Source organism: Cibotium barometz, chromosome 2, assembly GCF_041138505.1.
Source record: "Cibotium barometz isolate CiBa-2024 chromosome 2, ASM4113850v1, whole genome shotgun sequence".
In the NCBI taxonomy this organism is placed as follows: Eukaryota; Viridiplantae; Streptophyta; class Polypodiopsida; order Cyatheales; family Cibotiaceae; genus Cibotium; species Cibotium barometz.
In genome coordinates this window covers 26707737-26719413 of record NC_141047.1, presented here as the reverse complement: position 1 = coordinate 26719413, position 11677 = coordinate 26707737, and the positions used below count along the sequence as shown (strand labels likewise).

At 38.5% G+C, this 11677-nt stretch overlaps 1 protein-coding gene across 3 annotated transcripts in view; it reads left to right on the top strand.

The window, feature by feature from the left end:
- The first annotated feature begins 813 nt into the window (after window positions 1-813).
- Window positions 814-11677, top strand: part of LOC147640871 (gibberellic acid methyltransferase 2-like) — an 11796-nt gene continuing 932 nt past the window's right edge. For all 3 annotated transcript variants that reach the window (XM_086809143.1, XM_086809147.1, XM_086809151.1), the window contains exons 1-2: window positions 814-1601; window positions 11440-11677. The exon at window positions 11440-11677 is cut by the window's right edge. In XM_086809143.1, coding sequence (XP_086665269.1) covers window positions 945-1601; window positions 11440-11677 — 895 coding nt within the window. In that variant the 5' untranslated portion in view covers window positions 814-944. The remainder of the gene's footprint in view (window positions 1602-11439) is intronic.

The following is an 11677-nucleotide window of genomic DNA, read 5'->3' as shown; positions in this document are numbered from 1 at the left end:
GACAAAGTGTGCATATAAATCTTTTTAAGTGTTACAAAAAGATGTAATATTTTTAAATTTGAATTTTCATGAGAACCAAAGATTTGCAAGATTTCAAAACTCAAAGACTTTCAAGAAACAACGTTTCCAAGAAAGGGAACATTGTTCTAAAAAGATATGATGCTTTTTAGATTCAAGTTTCCCTAAAGTGCATATCAAGCGTTTAAAACAATTTAGAAAGATGTTAAGCTTTTTAAATTCAAGTTTTCAAAACTCAAAGATTTCCAAGATTTCAAAACTTAGAGACTTTTAAGAAATAGTAGGCTTTCATGAAACGGAACAAAGATAATAAGCTTTTCATATTCAAGTTTTCAAAGGTCAAAGATTTGCAACATTTCAAAGCTGAAAATGTTCCCAAGCAAGGGAAGATTTCTTAGTTTTGAATATTTTTGGAGCGGAAGTGTGCTAGCTCTCTAGCCATATGAAAATAATAGTTATTTATACACTTATGTTCTACTTAATAAAAGTATGCACAATAGTGCAAAATCTATGCATTGCTTACAGTAATGGCTTAAACATGCACAAGGAAGATGATTTAAAAACTTAAAGGCTAAAGAAAAAAAAACAATATTGTATGATGACTGTAAAGGTGCACATATTAAAGTTTTAAAAAGATACATCTTCTGTGTTGACTTTCGAGGTGCTTATATTTGCATACTGACTTTCTATGTGCATATAAATTTGCATGTTGTTAATATGTTATAGAGTGCACAAGTCCTATATGTTGACATTCTAGGTGCTTATATTTGCATGTTGTTAATGTGTGATAAGAAGAGCTCTACTTGCATTTGAAATGTGCAATGTTTATAATTTTCCTAGTTGGTAAGTGAAATGTTTATAATTTTCCTAGTTTGGTAAGGAGGCTTGTGGAGCTTGATCTGCTGTGATAAAGCCCAGGGAAGTCGATGAGGCGTGGTGGTGGTGGTGGTGGTGGTGAGGGTGATGAGGATGCAGGGAAGTCGATGAGACCTGGTGGTGGTGGTGGTGGTGGTGGTGGTGCTCCGGTGAGGGTGACGAGGATGCAGGGTGGCACGGGCGAAGACGGTTATGCTCAAAACTCGAGGGTGCAGAACCACCACTTCCACGCCGTGGCAAAGCCGCGCCTCGCTCAAGCCCTCCACCACCTCTGCGGCACCCTTCGACGTATCCACCCCAACGCATTACCCTCTTCTTCTAATGGTATTGAATCACGCCGGCCAAGCGTGGCTATCGCAGACCTGGGCTGCTCTTACGGCCGCAACACCCTCGACTACGCGGAGTTCATCCTCCAAACCTTGCAGGAGTGGTGGCTCAGTAACCTAATTACTGATAGAGATGCTGCTGAGATACAGTATTTCTTCGCCGACTTGCCTTCCAATGACTTCAACTCTCTCTTTCAATCCCTTCAACCTTACCTTTACCAGAACAATCCTCCCATCGCCGGCGGAGCTCATCATCCTCAGTATCCCCTCCTCCCTAAAATCCTCGCCGCTGGCGTCCCTGGCTCCTTCTACGGCCGCCTCTTCCCCTCCGCTAGCCTCGATCTCGTCATCTGCTCTTACTCTTTACACTGGCTCTCTCAGGTAGTTGCTTCACTGTTGTTGCATATTTGTCAATTTTTGTTATAATGTCAGGTGTCCATGGCCTTTGCATGATTTTACTACATTTTCAATGACTCATAGCACCTCTCCCCCTCTTTAGTCTACCATTATAGGAGTTTTCATACGCTTTTTTCGATGTTAAAATTTGTTTTAACAAGGAAGAAAAGTTCAGAATTTGTTTTTTAAAAAATTATTTTGAATAATCACTAAGGTTGGGCTTGCCAAACATCATCTTAGCCCTCAAATTTGAAGCATTGAAAGACTTTTTTTTTTTTTGAGGAATGTCACATAATCCTTGGTAATCTCCTCGGCAAAGCACATGCCTACTGTCTTGTAGATGTAACGAACTTAAACTGATGTTGTCTGCTCGTGTTCAAACATACATCCTATTGTCATAACATGTGTATCGATATGGGGCATACCCATATCCTAGTCAAACCCCATGTTTGAGTCCATAAAATCGTTACCAAAATTCAAATTGTAAGTGCTAACACTATTGAGGATAAAATGGGTTATATCACCTATTAAGGAGAAATTTTTGGTATCTTTGAAAGATTCCCTTAAAAAAGAGGTGCTTTTAAAGAAAAAATTTAAGTTTTTTTTAAAAATCAAGAAATGGCACCAATTTGGGTTGCAGCAGTTAGTCATAGAATCCAATTTTTTGGATAGTTTCACACTTCCACCAATCCTTTAATGATTCACACTATTAGTAAATCACTATAATTTTCGAAAAGAAATTCACTAGAGAGAAAAGAGCACTTATACAAATCATGGAAAAAATACATTATCACAATTGAGTTCTAGTAGTCTTCACCAGTGTCTAAATATTCATGTCTTAATGGTATCTTAGACATCATCACCATATGATGTAAGTGAAGCACGGTTCTCTAAGTAAGCTATTGATGACATCATTATGTTCATCAAAGTGAAGGCCTAAGATTGACAAGCTTTGGGTATACCACCTAGATGCATCACTTTGGTTGCACACACACTAGAAAAGATCTATTTCATTCACCCTAAGATTCTTCTCCATGAAAAATATTTATAGTGTAAATTGTTTGAATACCTAGATTCTACGAAACTAATATTAAGAAAAAGCATATCAATGATTTTTACATTATCATGTTTATTATTAACTGCAAAAGTTAAGGTTAGGGTACATATACTTCACCTTTGGTAATAAATAGGCTACTTGGCCTTTTCCAAGGCCATCAAGATTATGTTTATATGTGACTCTCTAGAAACCTCATATATATATTTTGAAGCTATCTATTTCATCAATCCAATCATCAAAGAGGGATATAAAATTTTATATCAAGAAATAATATAATTTTTTTCAAATAAGAATCTTCAAAGACAATAAACATAGTGTATAAGACATTCCTACACATTTCTAGAACATAATGTCATTGAGGTATCAAAGGTTCATCCTATCTATGTAGACTTCTAGGTTGAAAAGTAGACTTGTATAAAAGAATGGGTAGATGTAGATTTGGAAAAGAGGGCCATGTTAGAGTGTGTAGCATGGGTTAAAATTTTAAATGAATATCTTTGTGGTTGTAGTTCTTTGTATGTTTGTAAATAAAATACAAGCATCATTAGGTAAAATTTGAACTAAAAAAAGGCCCTCTAAGAAGAGTAATGTCATCACTTTTGGAAGCCATGGCGAACCTTATGTATTTTATATCAAAACCCCCACATGTGACATACCTTTGGAAAGCCCTTGAAAAGTGGATTCTAAATCTACCACCTTCAACAAATTTGGAGTTGATATGCCCAAGTTATGCCTTTCCAAATTCCCACTAAAATGTAGATTCCAACGATTGCGACATCCATGTAAATTTTAAATTCACTACCTTTGACAAATTTGGAGTTGATTTGCTTAAGTTATGCCTTCCTCACTAAAAGGTACATTCCAACGATTGTGACATCCATATCAAATTTAGAGTTAATATACTCAAGTTATGCCTTTCCCACTAAAAGGAAGGTTCTAACGATTGTCATATGTATACAATGTTAGAATCTACCTTTTAGTGGAGAAGGCATTACTTATTGAAGGTAGACTCTATGTAGATTCTAAATCTACCACGGTCCACCTTGAATAAGTAATGCCTTCCCCACGAAAATGTAGATTCTAACATTGTATAGATGTCACAATCGTTGGAATCTAATTTTTAGTGAGGAATGCATAACTTGAGCATATTAACTCTAAATTTATCGGGGCTGGTAGATTTATAATTTACTTTTCAAGGGCTTTTGTAACATGAATGTCACAATCATTAGAATATGCCTTTTAGTAGCGAAGTCATAAAGGTGGTAGATTTATAATGTACTTCTCAAGGGCTTTCTATAAGTATGTTACATATGGAGGTTTTGATGTAAGATACATAAGGTTCACCATCGCTCTCTCTTCTAGAAAAGTGATGACATGGCTCTTCTTAGAGGGCCCCTTTTGAGTCTAAATTTCTCCTGATGGAAGTGACGGTAGAGTGTTTAGCCACGGGTTCAATCACTCCATAAGTGTACTACACATGTGAGTGTACATCATGTGACATTCTTCTTTGTAAAGTTCACATTATACAATTTTGAGGAACTAATAATAGAGATAAAGAACTTATGACCTTTAAATATTGAAAATTAGGCTCTAAGTTAAAGACTTCAAGGATGGAAAACATTCTTAGGTTTGGATTCAAGGCTAGATCATGAGTATGTTTAGAACCTAGTGGTTGTGATGGCCATAAAAGATAGGAGAAAAGTAGCTTTTGTTATAGAAGAAAGAACGGCATTTACACTTAACGTATTATATCAAATGTAATAACTTTGAGTCTTCAAAGGATGGTGCAAGAAATATTTTATGGATTCATGTAGATATTTTGAATTCTTGGTCAAATCTTTTGGGGGATGATATTACTTGTTGCTAAGACAAGCCCAACAAGCTAATGATCATCAAAATCGAGTTAGTTTTTGTCATCTTATAGCCTATTTTCCATTTTCAGTAGTACTTCAAAAACCCTAAAACAAAGAGCTATAGCACACATCCAAAGTGAGATCCAAGGTGGTATATTCTTTATACTCTCCATCGTGAATGTGAAAAAATAAATATCATCAAATTTGGAGTCCGTTTTTTCGCAAAAAAAGGCCTATTTGGTGTTTTCGCAGTTTTTGACCATATTGAGCAAAGTGGTAAATCCTAATTCAATTTTGAGAGGGTTTAGGGCCATTTTGAAAGAAATCATTGGCCTTCAATCCTTATCCCATAAGCTTGATGACAAGCTTTCAACCTCGTCAATCAGATTCCAAACTCACAAGTTAGATCAAATCTTGTACCGGGGGCATAGTTAACCAATTTTGGGTCCGGTACACTATTTGGGAGTCATGGGTAACTATGATAGTGAGGATGATGAAAGCTATTATGGGGATGAAGATGATTATAGTACTGATGATAATATTTTTAATGAAAGTTGTACCACGGATGACGAAGATTACATTGAAGAGGATACTTCTGATGGGGGTAGTGACAATCATGAAGATTCAACATGCATGGATATTGATCAATGTGATGAAGACTATGACTATGATCATCAAAGGCATATGGGAGGTATGGATTTTGATGCTTATACCTACAAGAATAAAGTTGGCTATGATTCTTCCTATGAGGTCACTCATAGCAATGATGATTGGAGGTCACTCATGAAAGTGAAGTTGACTCTCAACTCAATCAAGGTGGCTACGAGGTCACCCTTAGTAATGGTGATTGGAACTCAATTAAGAGTGATCTTACATAATTAATTGATGATGAGGATAGTGATGAAAAGGATTTTGATGACATGCAAGCAAGAAGCAATGTTTTTACCAAGAAACCTTCTTCAAGCATATATGGTATACAAGGACAAAGTTTCTTTCAAGCAAGGAGAAGCGGAGACTTTTTATTCTCAAAGGCGATGGATGGAAATGCCTATTAAAGGCCTTTATCAATTGAGGGTCAAAGCCTACAAAGGAAAATATGCTTTTGAAGACATAAGGATTATGGGACATTATGATGGTAATGTTCAAAGTCATGCAAAAACAAGATTAAGGTTTTCCTTGATGTATGAACTTTTGCATACAAGGTTTTTGAAACCAATGAAAGTGCAAGATTTTCTTGAGCATACGGTTCAAAAGAGGAGAGCCATTTGCACAAACATTGTTTGCATTTGATGGTGAAGGAGTAATTTGCAAGGGAGTCAAGAATTGGATTCATAATTGGGGTACCTATTTTCATGCCTTTTCTTGTGGTGAGCTTGCCAAAGTGAAGGAAGTGACTTCTCATTTCAAGGGAAGAGCTAGATCTTGGTGGTTGAAGAAAATACACAATTGATATTGTGAAATACTTTGTGACAACCCAAGAGAAAAAGTGCTTTAGAGATTAATGCATGGTATTCTCACATGAGGACTCTCTATCTTGCTATATGGAGATTATTGGTACCTTTCCGTCTTCGGTCCCAAGATCAAAGAGAAGGAAAGTATAGAGGGTTTTGTGCAAAGATTAGACAAAGACTTCATGCAAGTATCTCAAAGTATTGTGCAAATTGATGAGGGCATTGGTCTTGATGAGGTCATGGTGTTTGTGGAACTCATCCACATGCATACCCAAAGGGTCAATCACAAGGGCAAGTTTGTAAGAAAAATACAAATAAATGAGTTGGTAGTACCCATTCTTGGATACTCTTAGTGCTTGAGTGGGGATGGAATGCTTCAACTCATGTTGAAAGATTTAGATATCAAAAAAGAGGTTACCCGCTCACTCAACCTTTGGGTCTGCATGGATTATGATTATGTGGGTCTTTGTGAGTTTATTGATGGTATCCTACTTGCTGAAAATTTTGAAAAAAGCAAGTGATTGTGAGATCATACACTCAAGTACAAGAAGTTTTGGACATTATCTGAAGTAACGATTGTGAGATCATACACTCAAGTACAAGAAGTTTTGGACATTATCTGAAGTAACGATTGTGTTCCGGCATGCATATATCTTTTTCCTATGTTAGAAACATCCATATGTGTTGATGTAGCAGCCCATGGTGGGCCAATGATGAGCTTTGTGATGGCTAGAAATTCATAGCTTGTTGATGGCTGTGTAAACAAGTCTCTTTCTACTTTCTGAAGGACTCTTCACACTTGGCTTTATGATGTATTGATTGATGATTGTTAGGGGCAACAAGCACATGTGGATTGGCACCGAGTTTCTTGGAATGACTCATCTTTTCTTGAGGTTGACTTGGAGTCGTCTTCAAGAGACGTTGATGTGCATGAGATGATGGCGTCCATATATGTTATGGAGGTGGATGGCATGCTTTGGGCACTACACCTTCTATTGTTGCATGTGTCCATGGGTATGATGACTTTACAGAAGAGATGGATGCCTCTGTTCACAAGAGATTGGATAGTTATGCATCTACTTTGTGTAATGCATATGATGTGGACATATGTGATACTCATAGTGTAGACAAATTTGTTTTTGATCCGCCTATGGTACAGTGTTACACATGCATTGATTGGTTTGGATAGCCATTCTAGGGATTCACCTATGGACGTTTTGAAGGATGGTCCGTAGACTACATTTGTGAATCCAATTTATGATGCTTTTCCAAGTTTGAAGTGGAAAGTTTATTATTGTGAGCTCTACGAGACTGCTTCATGTGTGGATGCCTTATCAGAGTCTAGTGTTGATGAGGATCATGCTTATGATGGTCTTAAGGATTGTACCTTGGACACGTGGACATATTACACGCGGTGATGGTTATGCACATGATGATTTGACATATATTGATCAGAGTGTTGTGCATTACAGTGTGATGCCATACATACACCTATTGGAGATGCTTCTTGTTTTCGTGATATGTATGGTGATTCTCCTTGTACATGGGACATTGACAGGTGCTATGTTCACTGCATAGAGGATGACATATAGAGAGTCATACCTATGGAGGGTTTGGCGGATTATCTTTGTACTACCACCTATCATGAGGATGATTATGATGAAGCATGTATACATGTGATGCCATACATACACCTATTGGAGATGCTTCTTGTTTTCGTGATATGTATGGTGATTCTCCTTGTACATGGGACATTGACAGGTGCTATGTTCACTGCATAGAGGATGACATATAGAGAGTCATACCTATGGAGGGTTTGGCGGATTATCTTTGTACTACCACCTATCATGAGGATGATTATGATGAAGCATGTATACATGTGATGCCATACATACACCTATTGGAGATGCTTCTTGTTTTCGTGATATGTATGGTGATTCTCCTTGTACATGGGACATTGACAGGTGCTATGTTCACTGCATAGAGGATGACATATAGAGAGTCATACCTATGGAGGGTTTGGCGGATTATCTTTGTACTACCACCTATCATGAGGATGAGGATGATTATGATGAAGCATGTATACATGTGATGGTGGAGCATGTGATGATAGTTTTGACGATGGAGATACCCACTATGATGTGATGTTTACTCTATGCTTAATGGTGGAGATTTTCGTATGCATAGTGAGCATGTGTGTTTGGATGATCACAGCTATGCCCATATGGATGTCAACTCTGAGGTGTGTATATTTGGACCTTATGGATGCCGACATGAGGTGATGGTTTATGCAGTCGGGGCATTCATTTTTGGGTATGCTTGGTGGCATTTGGATTCTTTACATTTTCCATTTGACCCTGGGGGTTATAGAGCCATTGTCTTGGCGAGTGCAAGGCGTGGATTTCCATTTGACCCAGGAGATTGTGTGATGATTAAGGATACATGGCTACATCATCTTTTTGACCCAGGCGACATCATGTTCTACAGCTTGGGAGTTGATCCATGGAGTTTTCCATTTGATCCAGGAGGCTATGAGGACCTTTTGATGTTGGTGTTGCTTGTGCATCGATATTCGAGGGTTTCCATTTGATGCTAGCGGTGACTCAACTTATTATAAAAAATCATGGACTATTGGCACTTACTATGGTATACGACTTCACGTGTGGATCAGTTTTTGGTTTGTTTTGTACGACCACCCTTCGATTTTGAGGATGAAATCATTGTAGGAGGAGATGGTTTGTAATGTAGAAAATTATGTTCTTGGTTGTACTACACATGCACATCGCCTAAGCACATGATATGGGGCATAGGACTTGGGTTTGTGGATAGCTCATGTGTGAAAGGTCCTAGGAGTAAGTGACTATATAAGTCTCTTATGGGATAGTTTGTACACCAATCTTTGATATCTTTTGATACATGACCATATGGTTATCTCCTTGCCTAGAGCAAGCTACCATGGTGAGCGTCACCCATGTTGTTACTCCTTGCCTTGAGTGGCCAACCTTCTTGCATTGGCATAGTGGAAAAAGGTAGAAGTAATCAAACTTTTGTTAGTTCCGAGAATTTGAAGCCGGAGCTAAGTTCTTGTGGGGAAGATCGGATGGCACAACTACTTTCTACATTTTTTAGCTGATGTAGTCAATTTGTTATCCTCACTCACTTAACAATATGAGGGATAAGATTGGTTAAAAATTTACACCAAGGCCGTTTATTATGTGAAGCTCATTCTTTCACTTGCTGTGGCCGTGGCTACCATTTCATTACATTTTTCTTGGCCTTGTCTACGTATTGCAGGTCTGGGCAGTTCCAACACATTATATGCAATCTCCTCTAGGTAGGAAATCAGGGATGCATACACTGGGATCCCCCCACCAAGGGCATTTGAGCATTGAATCTGGCAGTACAGAGGAGAGATCCGCCAAGTAAGCACATCGTTCAAGGCTTTAATTCCCTGGGAGGATTGTAAATATTTTAGCTTGCATCTTGACCCATGGCCCACTATGGCTTGCATCATGTACCCAATGGATCAGAGCCATGGGTTCAGTTAGTTGGCTCTTATAAGCTATGTTTTTGAGAGAGCTACCGCCCTCGGAGAGCAAGACAACCCTATTGGACTCTGAAGCGGCTATTTGCAGCCAAGGTCGATTAACACTTCTGTTGGAGGAGGACTTGTTTTCGTGTCCCAAATGAATTTCATGACCAATGATGGCATGTTGGTACCTCCCCTCTTGAGGATTTAAATGACCCATCTTGGTGTATGAGACTCTAAAGAACCACTCCTCTCGTCCATAGGATAGAGTGGCACTAGAGGGACCTCACTATTTGTGTAGAGAGGAGTCACATCGGAGACCTTCCATGGTGGCTATGGGTGTGGATGAATAGCGAGTCTATCAACCTAGATGGAGGAAGATCTCTATCAACCTAGATGGAGGCAAGAAGAGGGTTACTTTCATGGCGGTTTCTCACTTAAGAGAGGTGGGTAGAAAGGAAGCTCATGGTCATGAGAGAGAGAAGCATGCAATCAAACCTCTCCATACATGAACCCATCACTCTGCACAAAGATTCAATAAAACATTAGCAAGTAAGAGAGTAGGGAGAAGAGGGAGAGCTCACAAGTATTCTATTGCAAGGGGAATGATTGTGTATTACTTTACATAAAAAATACCTTATATACAAATGGATTCTCTCAGTCATAACTTAAAAATGGTCCATGGTCATTGTTTCTAACTTTAAGCATGCATATACATAAATTCTATGACTTCTCCATTGGGCATTAAGCAAACATTAAAGCCTAAGTCATATATTCCAATGCCATCTTACAAAGGATAGGTTTCCGTTACATATGAACAAGATGGCAAAGTGTCTTATACGAGGACACATGGGTTAACTGGAGTGGCTAATACACATCCTTTGGGGACACTAAGAGCACAACAACTACGATTGGTTGCAGTAGCATTGAGCTACATTCTTATGCACTTGGAGCTCAAGACCTTCTTCACTAAGGGAGGACTCTTGACTTGTTTGGTAGCATAGTACAGTTCCTCTGTGTGGCTTTTCATGTAGCCTCCCTCAAAGAGGGTTAAGGGGGGCTCGGGTCTAGTTTTAAAGCTCTCAATAAACCAAAGAAATCTTTTACTTATTCTGATATAAGTGTGTACTTGTTAGATCTTACAATAAAGTAATATAGTCCAACATGGGCGGGGATTTTTTTGGAGAGAAAATGGTTGTTGACACCAAAACTTGGAAGCATTTGGCCCCCTTACTCATGGTAGCAGTGTATGGTTATGTTTGTACATCCTTAAAACTTCATTTATAATGTTTTTTCTTGTTGTTATATCGAGCACACCCACTAATGGTAGTGGAGCTCTAGTACTCTAGCCACTGGTCCCGAGCCAAAAACGATGATGTCTACCCCCACATTCACCTTTTCAATTCTTGGCAGTGCACCCAGCCTTTCAGTAGTAGCACAACTAACAGTCTTATGCCATGGCCATGATCGCCACCCCTACAACTATTTTTACTACTCCATTCAGATCAGAACACACTTCACACATTTGAGTGACAGTCTACATGTGTATGGCTCTGCTTCATGTACTTTGATGTCGTGTTGCCTCTGTAACCTACTACCATTCTAATTTGACTTTTCTAGTTTTAAATTCAATATAAAATTGTGTTTAAACCCTACTTAGCTGGATTTTTTATTACGTAAGTGTATTGATTAATCTAAATTGAATGTAATTAGACTTCACCTTGATGTCTCTAGTTATGAAGTATATATTGATTAATATAGCGTTCTGAGTGCTTTTACAAAATAAAAAAAATTAAAAAAAATCATTGTTTCTTACTTGTTCATGTTTATTAGCGGCTAATATTACCTGGCCATATAAAATTCTAACTCGACCTTTTTGAGGTTATCACCTTGATGCACTGAAGATACTTGATGTCCGTTGTTGACGTTGTAGGTTCCTCCAAGTGTTATGGATAGAGCCGCTCCTGCATGGAATGGTGGGCACATTTGGATCCGGGGAGCAAGGCCCGAGGTTGCAGAGGCATATGCCCACCAATTTCAAACTGATGTGAGGAGGTTTCTCAAGTGTAGGGCACAAGAGTTGGCAAGCGGTGGGATATTGTTCTTGTTCTCACTAGCGAGGACTGAAGAGAAAGCGCATTTGGTAGACCAGCATGATGGATGGACCTCAT